The 18,566-nt window shown below is 42.3% G+C and overlaps 1 protein-coding gene across 1 annotated transcript in view; it reads left to right on the top strand.

Annotated features, from left to right (window-relative positions):
* The window catches only part of celf6 (CUGBP Elav-like family member 6), a 79,340-nt gene that overhangs the window by 19,241 nt on the left and 41,533 nt on the right, over positions 1–18,566 (top strand). Inside the window, exon 3 of the mRNA XM_059565430.1 lies at positions 18,451–18,499. Coding sequence (XP_059421413.1) covers positions 18,451–18,499 — 49 coding nt within the window. The remainder of the gene's footprint in view (positions 1–18,450; positions 18,500–18,566) is intronic.

Raw genomic sequence — 18,566 nt, 5'->3', positions numbered from 1 at the left:
AAACTAAATGAAAATTAGCTGTCAGCTAGCTGAAATAAAATTAAGTTTTTGTTTTGTATATTTTATTAAAATTTTTAGTGAATGTTTATTTTATTTCAAATAATAAAATATAATTTTTCTCTTACTATTTACATATAAATTTAAATAGAATTGATCCTGACATAAAGTACTGCACTTTACTGTACTTTATCCTAATAATCACCTTTAAACTACCTTACAGTATTATTATTAAGAACATATTATATCACACAGTACTGTAAAGAAATGTCCTTATATCTATCCATCCATGAGCAGATATATTATATAATTTCTCTTGACAAGTTCTGATTTATCATATTTTCTAATTATTTTTATATATGTAATAATAATAATAAATTAGTAAATGAATAAACTTTTATTTAAAAATTGTACTTTTATTAAAAAAAATTAAAAAGTAAAAATTAAATATATATTTTAATTAATTTATAATTTTTTTGTTGTAATTTCTTGTGGGATTCACCCTTGTATTATGTGTGAAAAATATTTGAAATTTTTTATTATGCATTTATTCATTTACATATATTATTATACTTAAATTTTTTTTTTTTTTTTTTTTTTTATAATTTATAAGTAATAAAATAAAACATGGGATCTTTATTATTATTGTTACTACTGTTTTATTTCAGTTATGGCTATCAAATGGTTAATTATGATTAATCGTATCCAAAATAAATGTTTGTGTTTACATAATATATGTGTTTATATTTGTAATGCATATATATAAAAATATAATTTATATCTTACATAAATATAAATATTTTACATGCATTTTTCTTAAATATATACATGCATGTATACCATAGATACACACATATATTATGAAAACACAAACTTTTATTTTGAATGCCTTTATTCCTTTATTTCTTTTGTAATTTCTATAAATATATGTAAAATGCATGGTCAAAATATGGTAATCCTGGTAAATATAGTAGAAAAACCATCACAAAATAAACGGTGTGTATAAATATGAATTATGGGCCATTTCTTGGGTTTGTGTGGAGAGATCAGGTCAAAGTTAATCAACTGTCTGATACGAGACATCGCAGCCATTTTTAGCCGCCACCTTAAAGGCGTCTCCGGCTTAGATGCTCCTGCATGATGAGACGGTTTGTCCTAAGCAGCGTTCGATCATGTTTCTGGCCTGTCTCTGAGAGAATGAGACATTAAGGTGGGCATCTGTGACCGTCTCTGTCTGTCAGCCCAGCTCACGGTAAAATATGAGCCCTCATCTAGTTCACATTCATTCTCGCTGCTCTTTGTTCGGGCTTCATCTGTAACCATAATGCACCTGGCATGCTTCAGGAAGCGTCTGGCGTTGAGGAAACGAGGCACACACTTATTATTTGTCACAGCGTCTGTATTGAGATGGGAGACGCTCGTATACATGTGTCTGGATTAGTTTAGTCGAGCTGAGAAGGACATGTTTGTTTCTATCAGCTCACGAGCAGCGTCTTTCCTCAGCTCCAGGTTAAAAAATATGTATATTATATTAAAAATATTTAGTAGTAGTAGAAGTAAAGTATGCAGTGTCAGTATAACTATTATTAATTATGTGGAAGTATTTATTAGTATAATATACAAAATATAATAATTACATTATTTTTGATAAAGACATCACAATAATCCACAGCACTCCAGTCCATCAGTGAACATCTGGAGAAGACAAAAGATGAAACAAATCCAGCATTAAGATGATTTTAACTCAAATACATCTGATTCTGACGGCACCCATTCACTGCAGAGACACTGATGCAATGCTACATTTCTCCAAATCTGACAAGAAACAAACTCTTCCTAATCTTGGATGGCTTTATCATTTGATTTTATATTAAAGCAATAAAAGTTCAGAGTTTTGTGTTTTGAGGGGTGAGGTGTATAAAGTCTGTATAGACGAGTTTATAACAAGAAATAAAAGACCAACAGGTAGTTTGAATGGGCTTTTGTCAGGCAGGAGTGTGTGTGTGTGTGTGTGTGTGTGTGTGTGTGTGCTGTCGTCAGGCAGGACTGTGGCTGATGTAATCCGCTGTAACATTTCTCCAGTCGTGTTCTTCTCCTCACACACTGTCACTGTCTTTAATGCAGTTAACTTCATCCTCTCGTCAAGCTCACGACACACACACACACATACACTTCTCTTCGTGTCATGTGTGTGAAGTGTTGTCCTCTCAGAGATCTTCATCTGCAGCACACATGACGTTTCCTCACGACTCCAGTCATGGGCTGAAGGAGTTTCTCTCTGTATTTGAGTCACTCAGTTTTAGAAACAGAGGAGATTGTGTTAAGTGTTTCTCTCCTCTGTTTCATTCGCTGCTGTTGTTCAGAGACGGCGAGAGCTGAAGGGCAGATGTTCAGACACACAGATGATCCAGATGATCCCCTCTCTCTCTCACACACACACTCACACTGGGTCTGTGTCTCTCGCCCTTCAGATACAGGAGCGTCTTTGTTCACTCGTGATTCAGCGCTGACCTTTCCATCATTGAATTAGTGCAGACGAGGAGAAACCAGAGCGTAACACACTCGTTCCAACCATCATCACAGTTTTAAAACCATCTGCTTTTGTTGCTAGTCTAATTAACTGATATCTCGCCTCATTGAACCTTTAATGATTTATCCTTCCTCAGATTAAAATATTTGTGCATTTTTGCAGCAGAAAGCGAGTGGGAAAGTGGCTGATGACGCACCTTTAATGATTGTTTAATTAAACCCATCAGCTTTTGTCAGAGACGAGTTTATTGTTTTTTAAGTTGCTTAGCTTCAAGGTCATCTACATGCTATTATACGACTAAAGGTTTAGGACATATTTACATGTAAAATGCACATTGATGATAATCAGAAATGTTTCTTGAGCAGCAATTTCTACAAAAATACGAAACGGCACAGCTATTTTCAAGATTGGTAATAATCAGAAATGTTACTGAAATAAAATATATATAAAAAAAAAACTAAAATAAAACAGAAATTTAAATGTAAAAAAGACATTTAAAATAAAAATGACCAAAACAACAAAAGTACCAGAACTTTATAAAACTCTAAACTAAAACTGAAAAAATTGAATACCACAAAAATAGAAAATGATTCCAAATATTAATAAAAGTGTCTCAGTAATAAAAAATAAAAATGAAAACACGGCAAATGGGCTGCATTAAGGCTAGAAGTGGAGTGAAATGTGAAGTGAACTCTGAAATCCAAACGTCTCGTCTTTATCTGGGACAGTTTTTTGGTTTGTGTAGCTGCAGAGGTGAACTCAAGTTAAATCTCCTTCATGCTGATTGGCTGCTGCTCAAACCTCCTTCATGCTGATTGGCTGCTGTTCTGCTGCTCTTCTGAGAGTCGTCCCAGTTTTTTCTCTCTGCACTCAGCCAATCAAAGGTGAGCAATGTGCAATGCGATTGGCCGCTCTGATGTTGGGCCAATCCACCTGTCCAATCAGTGTTTGCTCTTGCAAGATTTCCCAGCTGGCTTTGCAGCAGCGTGTGTGATGTTTACATCAGCCAAACTGTGCTCTGTTTACAATGTCAGTGTCTTTTGTATTCATGTTTATTGTGTGAAACATTAATGTCGCTGTAACTCTGTGAGCCGTGATGTTTATAAAGCATTTCTGACAATGCATTTAGGTGTGCGTTTATAATTGAAGGGGTTTGTAAGCTCTTTTATGTACTGAAAACAATATAGTAAGTGTATTAGGGTTAGAATATGGAATAAATCATAACAATATCATGACAGGAAACAGGAGACAGGACAACTTTTATAATCTATGTTAAAGTTCAACGCTTTTGTCATTTGCATTAGCTATTCTTTTTTAAATACTGACATTTAGCTTTTTTTATTTATTCAAGTGTTAGTAATTTCAGTACTTCAACTTCATCTTATTATTGTTTTTATTTTATTTTAATTTATTATACTTCTGTCTATAATTTATTTTTCTGTCAACGTTATTTTTTTTTAAGTTAATATGATTTTACTCCATTTTTTTGCATTCCTTTTTTGCAGTGTTTTTCATTATTATTATTATTATTATTATGTAATTTGTTTACAAAAGGAAATTTAATGAGAATCATACTGCCTAGTTAAAGGCAGCTGAACTCTAATGTGTAGCTTCATTAGAGCTGCTTTAATTAAATTACTCATTAAATTAAAGGCTCATTGAGCAAATTACACAAGCAAATGACAGCAGATATACTGCAGTTCTTTGTGTTTTATAGGACACTGATCAGGACGAACATGTACAAATGAAGGAAGAGACAGAAAAGAGACGCTTGTTTCTGTTCTTCAGTTCATTGTTGAACAGATGAATATGCGTATGAATCATCTGATGTTTCATAGTTGCTCAGAAGTTGCTTGTTCATGGTGTTCTGTGTGCTGAGATCACATTGATGACATGAGATGCTCCTCTTGTTGTTTTTTCATCTGTGATTCTTCAGATATTTCTCACCGTTTCTTTGGAAAAGCTCTGTGTAGCATGATATGGTTTCTGGCCTCATGTTATCAGTACAGGGCGTCGAGTGCCACGTGCCGAGCAGACATAATTAACTTTCGTTAATTAGCCATTGGACGAATAGAGCAATCATTAATCATTAATATCTCCCCGGTGAATCCTGATGCTGTGAAGCATACAGAAGCGTCTGAATCAGAGGACACAGGCGTCTATGAACCGAAATTATGATGCCAAAATATACACTCAACTTTTGCTTTTGAGTTTTAAGGCTGATGCTCGTGAGAACTTGCTCAGGTCACATCAATTAACATTAAAAAAAAGAAAGAACATTATCTTATGGACATAGAAAAATAAAGCTTTAATTTTTTCATCTTTTAATTATATATTTACGTTAATTTCCCAAAAAATTCCCATTACTTTAATTTTTCCAAATATTATGTTTTCGAGATGTTCATTACTGTAAGAGACATTTTTTTATGTATTAATATTTTTAAGTATTTTAAAATAGATTTTATTTTTACATTTTTATGCAGTTAAAAAAATTTGATATTGCAATAAACTTTAAAAAATATTTGTATTTAATTTTTTATGCATTTTAATAAAGACAGTACTGCTAATACAGCAGTAAGCTATAAATATTTATTATTATTTAAATCATTTTATAGAATTTAATAAGACAGTACTACTGTACTAATACTGCAATAAGCTGTAAAAAATATTTTTTATAAAATATTTTTATGCAATTTAATAAATTAAAGATAATACTGCTAATACTATACAATATGCCATAAATATGAATTTTAATTTAAATATTTTTATGCAATGCAATATATTAAATACAGTACTGCAATAAGCTATAAATATTTTTATTTTAAATAATTTTGTATGCAAATTAAAAAAACTATTGCACTAAGATATTAGTTGATACAATGTTGCATTGTATATATTGGGTTTGTTCTGTTTTGTGGCTGAAAGGACCTTTTGAAATGTAGAGCACATTTTCTGTGAAAACTTTTCGTGATTCTGACATGAAGCTCAGTTTGTGTTCTCACATTGAGCTGTTGTTTTGGGTGTTGATCAGGAGCAAACGTCCACAGCTAATCGCAGCATGCCGTTCCCCGTCCGCGTAGACCTGAGTCTGCCAATCACTGCAGCTTCTGTCGCTGTCATGGCGATGCTCGCATAAATTAGCATTCATTTGCATAAAAAGCTGCTTGTTTTGCAGCCTTCAACAAATGCCATTTTCTCTTTCTTTATCACTCTTTATCTCTCTTTCCTGTTTCAGTCTCTCTGCTGCAGCGTTTATCTCTGATTTCCTCTGCTCAAACCTTTCTGAAAATGTCTGGAAGAGTTTTAAAAAGTCTCAAGAGATGAACTGAAACGCTCTGTAGCGTCAGTCCATGAAACATGTCGGAAGCTCATTGCATTGGCTCATGATGAAGCTGTATTTTTTTTTTTTTATATTGACTGTACGGTTTAGTTTTATGTGTGTCATTTACTTTTTTTTTTTTTTGATTCTTGTTTATTAATTTCATAGCTGTCTCTTCTCCTCTCTTCTCATTGCTTCTCTTCTAGTCTCATCTGGTCTCTTCTCATTAGATTTCATTTCTTCTCATTTGTTTTGGGTTGTTTCATTCTCAAATATGAAGCTGTGATCATGGCTTTGATTTCCCTTCAGCTCTGTGATGTTGTGATGTATGAAGCGCTGTGCGTGCGTATATTTCACGGCTCTGATGGTCGTTCATCAGCGCTAACGCATGAGCGCGCATGTCTGCGAGATGTTGAAGATGGACTCGCGGTTGGTAATGAGCCGCGTTCCACTGCGCTGAGATCCGCTCCTGTAGCAAGGGCAAATCCACTCATTTATCTTCACACACACACACACACACACACACACATACATATTCGTCTTCACAATAATTATGGCACTTCATCAAAGTGCTGAGTGTTATATTTATCAGTCAGATTAATGTGAGATTGCTCGCTTGCTTGTGTGTTGCTTGAGTTATCATGGCCATGTTGTCAGTGTGGCTGAAATATTCGTCTCATCTCTCTTGTGTTCTTCTCTCTTATTTTTCTCTTCATGTGTTTGTCTGATCTTCACTCTCTTTCTCTTCTCTTCTCTTCTCTTCTCTTCTCTTCTCTTCTCTTCTCTTCTCTTCTCTTCTCTTCTCTTCTCTTCTCTTCTCCTCTTCTGATTTTATCTAATCTTCTCTTCACTTCTGTTCTCTTTTCTCTCTTCTTGCTTGTTCTCTTCACTGATCATCTTCTCTCTGTCTTCTAGTCTCATCTCTTCTCTTTTCATGTTTTCTTCTCATCTTGTCTCTTCTTGTCTTATCTCAAATCAGATCTCCACTTCTCATTCTGTCTCTCATGTCATCTCTTCTCTTCAAAATATGTTTCTTAATTTCTCTTCATTGTTTCTTCTCTTTTCATTGTCTCTTTTTTTCCTTTTTATTTAATCTCACTTCATCTCTTCTCTCGTCACTTCTTGTCTCCTCTTTTTATTCTAATTTCTCGTCTCATTTCTTCTCGTTTTATATTTCTTATTTTTTCTGCTTTCTTTTCTTCATTTTTCTTCACATCTCTCACATTTCATTTTGTCTCTTCTCTTCTCTTCTCTTCTTTTCTCTTCTCTTCTCTTCTCTTCTCTTCTCTTCTCTTCTCTTCTCTTCTCTTCTCTTCTCTTCTCTTCTCTCCTCTCCTCTCCTCTCCTCTCCTCTCCTCTCCTCTTGTTTTGCCTCATCTTGCCTGCAGTCGGTGTCCTGTGTCTCATCTGTCCCTCATAAAGTGATTCATCTGTTAGTCGTGTCTGTGTGTGTCTGTCAGCGTCTCTTTCCCTGTCTGAGAAAAGGCCCATAAAGCTAATGTAGTGTGCCGCGGTCCGCTCCCGCTGTGATCTATACTGTCATCCATCCTGAGCTTTAAAGAGCAGCCGGGCATTTCTGACTGCGCCGACCTGCTGTGGTGAGGCCTAAACAAACCCGGCGGGATTGTAGACACAGCGGGGCTGTTGGTGGTCCGCCGAATGTGACAAAGAGTTTCACCGGTGAGAAAAATGAGAGTGAAATGGCACACGAACATGCACAGGACAGAATCCCACCGGGAAATGATGTACTGAAGTTGTTTTACTCATTTTCTTCTTCCAGAAGGAAACCTGCTGCAATCTAAATATATCCTTCACACCATCCTGCTGCATTTAACCTGACAGCAGCCTGCACATGTGCACCGCCGAACTCAGCTGTAGCCACGTGTCAACCACTGCCTGTGTGTGTGTGTGTGTGTGTGTGTGTGTGTGTGGCTGTGTGTGTGTTAGACGGGTCATCACTCCACGCTCCACAGGACATGATGACAGGCAATTTGAAAGAGCAAGCAACTCACACACACACACACACACAGACACTCACCATGGTGTGAGCAGGTAAATGCAGATGTCGTGATGATTGTCTGCAGCTGTTAATTATTTTTAAATGGATCCAGCACATTGTAAAGAGCTGAAGATGTTCTTGTGTTCTTATCGTATTGTTGTCTTGTCTCTTTGTGTTGCATATTTTCTCTTCTTGCTTGTCTCTACTCATTTCTTCTCATGAAGGAATGTCCTTTGTATTTACTCATCTCATATCTTCTCATAACTCTTCTTGTCTATTATCATATCTTCTTTTTTCTTTTCTTCTCATATCTGCTTTTCTCAAATCTTTTCATCTCAAATCTTGTATCTTCTCTTCTTGTACATTTTCTCATCTTTTGTTATATCATCTTTTCATATATGCTCATCTCATATTGTTTCATTTAACTTTTTCTTGCATCTTCACATAGCCTCTTCTGGAATCTTCTTAACTTTTGTAAATTTTTCTGTATTCTTCAATTCGAATCTGGTCTTGTATAGTCTTGCCTCATCTCAACTGCACTGTACAAGTGATGAATAAAATGCAGAATTTATGATGACAGGAGAAGTAAGAAGCCATGGTGCAGAAGCGCAAGTGGAGTAATAAAGAGACACACGAGCATTTGTGGGTGAGACAGGAGCACTAATGGAGTAATAGAGAGACAGACGAGTGTGTGGGGGTGAGACAGGAGTGCTGGTGGAGTAATAGAAAGACAGACGAGTGTGTGGGGGTGAGACAGGAGTGCTGGTGGAGTAATAGAGAGACAGACGAGTGTGTGGGGGTGAGACAGGAGTGCTGGTGGAGTATTAGAGAGACAGACGAGTGTGTAATAGAGAGACAGACGAGTGTGTGGGGGTGATACAGGAGTAGTGTGGAGTAATAGAGAGACAGACGAGTGTGTGGGGGTGAGACAGGAGTGCTGTGGAGTAATAGAGAGACAGACGAGTGTGTGGGGGTGAGACAGGAGTTTCGTGGAGTAATAGAGAGACAGACGAGTGTGTGGGGGTGAGACAGGAGTGCTGGTGGAGTAATAGAGAGACAGACGAGTGTGTGGGGGTGAGACAGGAGTGCTGGTGGAGTAATAGAGAGACAGACGAGTGTGTGAGGGTGAGACAGGAGTGCTGGTGGAGTAATAGAGAGACAGACGAAAGTGTAATAGAAAGACAGAAGAGTGTGTGGGGGTGATACAGGAGTGCTGTGGAGTAATAGAGAGACAGACGAGTGTGTAATAGAGAGACAGAAGAGTGTGTGGGGGTGATACAGGAGTGCTGTGGAGTAATAGAGAGACAGACGAGTGTGTAATAGAGAGACAGAAGAGTGTGTGGGGGTGATACAGGAGTGCTGTGGAGTAATAGAGAGACAGACGAGTGTGTGAGGGTGAGACAGGAGTGCTGGTGGAGTAATAGAGAGACAGACAAGTGTGTAATAGAGAGACAGAAGAGTGTGTGGGGGTTATACAGGAGTGCTGGTGGAGTAATAGAGAGACAGACGAGCGTGTGGGGGTGAGAAAGGAGTGCTGGTGGAGTCATAGAGAGACAGAAGAGTGTGTGGGGGTGAGAAAGGAGTGCTGGTGGAGTAATAGAGAGACAGACGAGTGTGTGGGGGTGACAAAGGAGTGCTGGTGGAGTAATAGAGAGACAGACGAGTGTGTGGGGGTGAGACAGGAGTGCTGGTGGAGTAATAGAGAGACAGACGAGTGTGTGGGGGTGAGAAAGGAGTGCTGGTGGAGTAATAGAGAGACAGACGAGTGTGTGGGGGTGAGATAGGAGTGCTGGTGGAGTAACAGATAGACAGACGAGTGTGTGGGGGTGAGACAGGAGTGCTGGTGGAGTAATAGAGAGACAGAAGAGTGTGTAATAGAGCGACAGACGAGTGTGTGGGGGATAGACAGGAGTGCTGGTCGAGTAATAGAGAGACAGACGAGTGTGTGTGGGTGAGGCCGGAGTGCTGGTGGAGTAATAGAGAGACAGACGAGTGTGTCGGGGTGAAAAAGGAGTGCTGGTGGAGTCATAGAGAGAGAGAAGAGTGTGTGGGGGTGAGAAAGGAGTGCTGGTGGAGTAATAGAGAGACAGACGAGTGTGTGGGGGTGAGACAGGAGTGCTGGTGGAGTAATAGAGAGACAGAAGAGTGTGTCATAGAGAGACAGAAGAGTGTGTGGGGGTGAGAAAGGAGTGCTGGTGGAGTAATAGAGAGACAGACGAGTGTGTGGGGGTGAGACAGGAGTGCTGGTGGAGTAATAGAGAGACAGATGAGTGTGTGGGGGTGAGACAGGAGTGCTGGTGGAGTAATAGAGAGACAGATGAGTGTGTGGGGGTGATAAAGGAGTGCTGTGGAGTAATAGAGAGACAGACGAGTGTGTGGGGGTGATACAGGAGTGCTGTGGAGTAATAGAGAGACAGACGAGTGTGTAATAGAGAGACAGAAGAGTGTGTGGGGGTGATACAGGAGTGCTGTGGAGTAATAGAGAGACAGACGAGTGTGTGGGGGTGATAAAGGAGTGCTGTGGAGTAATAGAGAGACAGACGAGTGTGTGGGGGTGATACAGGAGTGCTGTGGAGTAATAGAGAGACAGACGAGTGTGTGGGGGTGATACAGGAGTGCTGTGGAGTAATAGAGAGACAGACGAGTGTGTGGGGGTGAGACAGGAGTGCTGGTGGAGTAATAGAGAGACAGAAGAGTGTGTGGGGGTGAGAAAGGAGTGCTGGTGGAGTGATAGAGAGACAGAAGAGTGTGTGGGGGTGATACAGGAGTGCTGTGGAGTAATAGAGAGACAGAAGAGTGTGTAATAGAGAGACAGAAGAGTGTGTGGAGGTGAGACAGGAGTGCTGGTGGAGTAATAGAGAGACAGACGAGTGTGTGGGGGTGATACAGGAGTGCTGTGGAGTAATAGAGAGACAGACGAGTGTGTGGGGGTGAGACAGGAGTGCTGGTGGAGTAATAGAGAGACAGAAGAGTGTGTGGGGGTGAGAAAGGAGTGCTGGTGGAGTGATAGAGAGACAGAAGAGTGTGTGGGGGTGATACAGGAGTGCTGTGGAGTAATAGAGAGACAGAAGAGTGTGTAATAGAGAGACAGAAGAGTGTGTGGAGGTGAGACAGGAGTGCTGGTGGAGTAATAGAGAGACAGACGAGTGTGTGGGGGTGAGACAGGAGTGCTGGGGGAGTAATAGAGAGATAGACGAGTGTGTGGGGGTGATACAGGAGTGCTGGTGGAGAAATAGAGAGACAGACGAGCATGTGGGGGTGAGACAGGAGTGCTGGTGGAGTAATAGAGAGACAGACGAGTGTGTAATAGAGAGACAGAAGAGTGTGTGGGGGTGATTCAGGAGTGCTGTGGAGTAATAGAGAGACAGACGAGTGTGTGGGGGTGATACAGGAGTGCTGTGGAGTAATAGAGAGATAGACTAGCATGTGGAGGTTAGACAGGAGTGCTGGTGGAGTAATAGAGAGACAGACGAGTGTGTGGGGGTTATAAAGGAGTGCTGTGGAGTAATAGAGAGACAGACGAGTGTGTGGGGGTGATTCAGGAGTGCTGTGGAGTAATAGAGAGACAGACTAGTGTGTGGGGGTGATACAGGAGTGCTGTGGAGTAATAGAGAGACAGAAGAGTGTGTGGGGATGAGAAAGGAGTGCTGGTGGAGTAATAGAGAGACAGATGAGCGTGTGGAGGTTAGACAGGAGTGCTGGTGGAGTAATAGAGAGACAGAAGAGTGTGTGGGGGTGAGAAAGGAGTGCTGGTGGAGTAATAGAGAGACAGACGAGTGTGTGGGGGTTATAAAGGAGTGCTGTGGAGTAATAGAGAGACAGACGAGTGTGTGGGGGTGATACAGGAGTGCTGTGGAGTAATAGAGAGACAGAAGAGTGTGTAATAGAGAGACAGAAGAGTGTGTGGGGGTGATACAGGAGTGCTGTGGAGTAATAGAGAGACAGACAAGTGTGTGGGGGTGATAAAGGAGTGCTGTGGAGTAATAGAGAGACAGACGAGTGTGTGGGGGTGATACAGGAGTGCTGTGGAGTAATAGAAAGACAGACGAGTGTGTGGGGGTGATACAGGAGTGCTGTGGAGTAATAGAGAGACAGAAGAGTGTGTGGGGGTGAGAAAGGAGCGCGGGTGGAGTAATAGAGAGACAGATGAGCGTGTGGAGGTTAGACAGGAGTGCTGGTGGAGTAATAGAGAAACAGACGAGTGTGTGGGGGTGATTCAGGAGTGCTGGTGGAGTAATAGAGAGACAGAAGAGTGTGTGGGGGTGAGAAAGGAGTGCTGGTGGAGTAATAGAGAGACAGATGAGCGTGTGGAGGTTAGACAGGAGTGCTGGTGGAGAAATAGAGAAACAGACGAGTGTGTGGGGGTGAGACAGGAGTGCTGGTGGAGTAATAGAGAGACAGACGAGTGTGTGGGGGTGAGACAGGAGTGCTGGTGGAGTAATAGAGAGACAAATGTGTGTGTGGAGGTTAGACAGGAGTGCTGGTGGAGTAATAGAGAGACAGAAGAGTGTGTGGGGGTGAGAAAGGAGTGCTGTGGAGTAATAGAGAGACAGACGAGTGTGTGGGGGTGAGACAGGAGTGCTGGTGGAGTAATAGAGAGACAGAAGAGTGTGTGGGGGTGAGAAAGGAGTGCTGGTGGAGTGATAGAGAGACAGAAGAGTGTGTGGGGGTGATACAGGAGTGCTGTGGAGTAATAGAGAGACAGAAGAGTGTGTAATAGAGAGACAGAAGAGTGTGTGGAGGTGAGACAGGAGTGCTGGTGGAGTAATAGAGAGACAGACGAGTGTGTGGGGGTGAGACAGGAGTGCTGGGGGAGTAATAGAGAGATAGACGAGTGTGTGGGGGTGATACAGGAGTGCTGGTGGAGAAATAGAGAGACAGACGAGCATGTGGGGGTGAGACAGGAGTGCTGGTGGAGTAATAGAGAGACAGACGAGTGTGTAATAGAGAGACAGAAGAGTGTGTGGGGGTGATTCAGGAGTGCTGTGGAGTAATAGAGAGACAGACGAGTGTGTGGGGGTGATACAGGAGTGCTGTGGAGTAATAGAGAGATAGACTAGCATGTGGAGGTTAGACAGGAGTGCTGGTGGAGTAATAGAGAGACAGACGAGTGTGTGGGGGTTATAAAGGAGTGCTGTGGAGTAATAGAGAGACAGACGAGTGTGTGGGGGTGATTCAGGAGTGCTGTGGAGTAATAGAGAGACAGACGAGTGTGTGGGGGTGATACAGGAGTGCTGTGGAGTAATAGAGAGACAGAAGAGTGTGTGGGGATGAGAAAGGAGTGCTGGTGGAGTAATAGAGAGACAGATGAGCGTGTGGAGGTTAGACAGGAGTGCTGGTGGAGTAATAGAGAGAAAGAAGAGTGTGTGGGGGTGAGAAAGGAGTGCTGGTGGAGTAATAGAGAGACAGACGAGTGTGTGGGGGTTATAAAGGAGTGCTGTGGAGTAATAGAGAGACAGACGAGTGTGTGGGGGTGATACAGGAGTGCTGTGGAGTAATAGAGAGACAGAAGAGTGTGTAATAGAGAGACAGAAGAGTGTGTGGGGGTGATACAGGAGTGCTGTGGAGTAATAGAGAGACAGACAAGTGTGTGGGGGTGATAAAGGAGTGCTGTGGAGTAATAGAGAGACAGACGAGTGTGTGGGGGTGATACAGGAGTGCTGTGGAGTAATAGAAAGACAGACGAGTGTGTGGGGGTGATACAGGAGTGCTGTGGAGTAATAGAGAGACAGAAGAGTGTGTGGGGGTGAGAAAGGAGCGCTGGTGGAGTAATAGAGAGACAGATGAGCGTGTGGAGGTTAGACAGGAGTGCTGGTGGAGTAATAGAGAAACAGACGAGTGTGTGGGGGTGATTCAGGAGTGCTGGTGGAGTAATAGAGAGACAGAAGAGTGTGTGGGGGTGAGAAAGGAGTGCTGGTGGAGTAATAGAGAGACAGATGAGCGTGTGGAGGTTAGACAGGAGTGCTGGTGGAGAAATAGAGAAACAGACGAGTGTGTGGGGGTGAGACAGGAGTGCTGGTGGAGTAATAGAGAGACAGACGAGTGTGTGGGGGTGAGACAGGAGTGCTGGTGGAGTAATAGAGAGACAAATGTGTGTGTGGAGGTTAGACAGGAGTGCTGGTGGAGTAATAGAGAGACAGAAGAGTGTGTGGGGGTGAGAAAGGAGTGCTGGTGGAGTAATAGAGAGACAGATGAGCGTGTGGGGGTGAGACAGGAGTGCTGGTGGAGTAATAGAGAGACAGAAGAGTGTGTGGGGGTGAGAAAGGAGTGCTGGTGGAGTAATAGAGAGACAGAAGAGTGTGTGGGGGTGATACAGGAGTGCTGTGGAGTAATAGAGAGACAGAAGAGTGTGTAATAGAGAGACAGAAGAGTGTGTGGGGGTGAGACAGGAGTGCTGGTGGAGTAATAGAGAGACAGATGAGCGTGTGGAGGTTAGACAGGAGTGCTGGTGGAGTAATAGAGAGACAGAAGAGTGTGTGGGGGTGAGAAATGAGTGCTGGTGGAGTAATAGAGAGACAGACGAGTGTGTGGGGGTGATAAAGGAGTGCTGTGGAGTAATAGAGAGACAGACGAGTGTGTGGGGGTGATACAGGAGTGCTGTGGAGTATTAGAGAGACAGACAAGTGTGTGGGGGTGATAAAGGAGTGCTGTGGAGTAATAGAGAGACAGACGAGTGTGTGGGGGTGATACAGGAGTGCTGTGGAGTAATAGAGAGACAGACGAGTGTGTGGGGGTGATACAGGAGTGCTGTGGAGTAATAGAGAGACAGAAGAGTGTGTGGGGGTGAGACAGGAGTGCTGGTGGAGTAATAGAGAGACAGATGAGTGTGTGGAGGTTAGACAGGAGTGCTGGTGGAGTAATAGAGAGACAGAAGAGTGTGTGGGGGTGAGAAAGGAGTGCTGGTGGAGTAATAGAGAGACAGATGAGCGTGTGGGGGTGAGACAGGAGTGCTGGTGGAGTAATAGAGAGACAGATGAGCGTGTTGAGGTTAGACAGGAGTGCTGGTGGAGTAATAGAGAGACAGAAGAGTGTGTGGGGGTGAGAAAGGAGTGCTGGTGGAGTAATAGAGAGACAGAAGAGTGTGTGGGGGTGATACAGGAGTGCTGTGGAGTAATAGAGAGACAGAAGAGTGTGTAATAGAGAGACAAAAGAGTGTGTGGGGGTGAGACAGGAGTGCTGGTGGAGTAATAGAGAGACAGACGAGTGTGTGGGGGTGAGACAGGAGTGCTGGTGGAGTAATAGAGAGACAGACGAGTGTGTGGGGGTGAGAAAGGAGTGCTGGTGGAGTAATAGAGAGACAGACGAGTGTGTGGGGGTGATACAGGAGTGCTGGTGGAGTAATAGAGAGACAGAAGAGTGTGTGGGGTGATACAGGAGTGCTGTGGAGTAATAGAGAGACAGACGAGTGTGTGGGGGTGATACAGGAGTGCTGTGGAGTAATAGAGAGACAGATGAGCGTGTGGAGGTTAGACAGGAGTGCTGGTGGAGTAATAGAGAGACAGAAGAGTGTGTGGGGGTGAGAAAGGAGTGCTGGTGGAGTAATAGAGAAACAGACGAGTGTGTGGGGGTGAGACAGGAGTGCTGGTGGAGTAATAGAGAGACAGACGAGTGTGTGGGGGTGAGACAGGAGTGCTGGTGGAGTAATAGAGAGACAGATGAGTGTGTGGAGGTTAGACAGGAGTGCTGGTGGAGTAATAGAGAGACAGAAGAGTGTGTAGGGGTGAGAATGGAGTGCTGGTGGAGTAATAGAGAGACAGATGAGCATGTGGGGGTGAGACAGGAGTGCTGGTGGAGTAATAGAGAGACAGATGAGCGTGTGGAGGTTAGACAGGAGTGCTGGTGGAGTAATAGAGAGACAGAAGAGTGTGTGGGGGTGAGAAAGGAGTGCTGGTGGAGTAATAGAGAGACAGAAGAGTGTGTGGGGGTGATACAGGAGTGCTGTGGAGTAATAGAGAGACAGAAGAGTGTGTAATAGAGAGACAGAAGAGTGTGTGGGGGTGAGACAGGAGTGCTGGTGGAGTAATAGAGAGACAGACGAGTGTGTGGGGGTGAGACAGGAGTGCTGGTGGAGTAATAGAGAGACAGACGAGTGTGTGGGGGTGAGAAAGGAGTGCTGGTGGAGTAATAGAGAGACAGACGAGTGTGTGGGGGTGAGACTGGAGTGCTGGTGGAGTAATAGAGAGACAGACGAGTGTGTAATAGAGAGACAGACGAGTGTGTGGGGGTGAGACAGGAGTGCTGGTGGAGTAATAGAGAGACAGACGAGTGTGTGGGGGTGAGAAAGGAGTGCTGGTGGAGTAATAGAGAGACAGACGAGTGTGTGGGGGTGAGACTGGAGTGCTGGTGGAGTAATAGAGAGACAGACGAGTGTGTAATAGAGAGACAGAAGAGTGTGTGGGGGTGATACAGGAGTGCTGTGGAGTAATAGAGAGACAGACGAGTGTGTGGGGGTGATACAGGAGTGCTGTAGAGTAATAGAGAGACAGATGAGCGTGTGGAGGTTAGACAGGAGTGCTGGTGGAGTAATAGAGAGACAGAAGAGTGTGTGGGGGTGAGAAAGGAGTGCTGGTGGAGTAATAGAGAGACAGATGAGCGTGTGGAGGTTAGACAGGAGTGCTGGCCTATTTGTCAGCATTGATCAAGCCATTAGGAGTGTGTGCAGGGAGCCATATTGGTTTTTGGTGCCAAAGGGCACGAGAGAGACAGAGATGAAGCACTTGAACGTACTGAACTCTACTGGGACTCTAATGAATCTGACACACACTGTGTTTCTCTATCTGAGAGAAGCTGCTCGAGTGAACGGCTTCTTCAGCACTCATGAGTTCGGACACTTCATCAGCCAGAGCAAACACGCCCCAAGTCAGCATCTGCAGACGTGTGTGTGTGTGTGTGCTGATGCTGGAATACAGCAAGACATCGGACACTGTTCAAACACACCTGGATCTTTACTGAGCTGTAGTTTCCTCTCTATTGTCTCTATTTTACAGGTGTGGTCTATGTAGATATGTTTGTTATTGTGGGCCGTATGCAGGCATGTGTGTGTGTGAGTGTGTGTGTGTGTGTGTGTGTGTGTGTGTGTGTGTGTGTGTGTGTGTGTGTGGGATGTGTATCTGGCTCTCAGTGATGACACATAACTTTTTGTCAAACTGAGTAAAAGAGCACATTAAAGTGGGACGGAGGTGGGGGTTGTTTGGGGGTTGTGGTGAATAATTGGAGTTTTTCCTTTAACCTCATTGGATACAACAAGGAAATAATGGTGGAAATGGTGCAGGAGCAGGCAGGTGCGTACCAATTTGCTGGATTGCATCTCGCAGACCAATGGGCTGCTGACCTGATCTGCCCGTCTGCTTAGCAACTCCTGGTGCACCCTGGGATGCCTAATGACAACCAATCACACAAGTTTGGAGATCTGAGACGGAGCAAATCAGAGAACAGAGAGAACACTCACGGGTCTCAGACAAAACTCCAACTCTAACATTGTTTACCTCTTGTGTTCCAGTAAAAATATTGAAACTTACCTACAATTACTTGAAGTGTATACGGTATTAAGGCTTGTTCTGATAATACATTTTGATAATACATCTGACAACATTTACTGAGGTCATGCACAATATTTCTGACTTTCGAAGGCAGACCTTGTAATGTGAGCACAGTTTGAGACATTGTTGAGATCTCTTGAGACGTGTCTTGTCTATTCTCATCTGAGAAGCAAATAGGCAACGGATACGAGCAAAAGTACTAGATAGACAAATAAAAATATCGCAATCTATCAAATTGGCTATTTTATTATATTTTATTGTTTTGTTTAAATTTATCACTATATTAATATTATTAATTTTTTTTATTAATCATTACTTTTAGTTTTTAAGCATTAATCTGTTAGTTTATTTATTATATTTTTATTTCTCCTTATATATATATATATATATATATATATATATATATATATATATATATATCTGTCTGTATGTTTGATCTATTGTTTTTGCAGAACATAATATTTTGTAATAATCCAAAGGCAAGGATCAATGATGAATTTCTCTTCTAAATTCTTTTTATTTTTGAATTTTTTATTTTTGCAAACATTGATATCACAACATTGTTTCATCATTTTACTTCATGTTAAGATCTTGTTAAAATTGTAACGTTATTTAAAACTGTTTTATTGACCATTTTACAACCGTTCATCATTAAACATTATTTCAGTGTTTTCAGATGGGTCATTTATAACACATTTTACATACTGTCTTCGGAGATCCTTGCTTTTAATCATAAAGGATCACTACATAATGACGTGTTTAGGTGTTTTTTTTAAACAATACATACTGTAACACAAATGTATCATCAAAATTGATTTTTTGTTTTATAAATTTGCCCAGTTTTAAATTTTTTTTGATCACACAGGATAATGCGTGTGCATGTGAGATTTTGTGATGTGCATGTTGAGCTCTTGTGACTCTGAAGGCATCAACATGCTCTTCACACACACACACACACACACACACACACACACACACACACACACACACACACACACACACTTTCTCTCTCTCTCTCACTCACACACAAACATTGTTCTAACATCTCTCTCCCTTTCTCTTTCAGATGAACCGGCCCATCCAGGTGAAACCGGCCGACAGTGAAGGACGAGGAGGTAATTAACCTTCTTTCTCTCTCTCTCACACACACACACACACACACACACACACACACACGGGGCG

Source organism: Carassius carassius, chromosome 13 (genome assembly GCF_963082965.1).
Source record: "Carassius carassius chromosome 13, fCarCar2.1, whole genome shotgun sequence".
NCBI lineage: Eukaryota > Metazoa > Chordata > Actinopteri > Cypriniformes > Cyprinidae > Carassius > Carassius carassius.
Note: the sequence above shows the minus strand (reverse complement) of the source record. Positions and strands in the feature narration are given on the sequence as shown.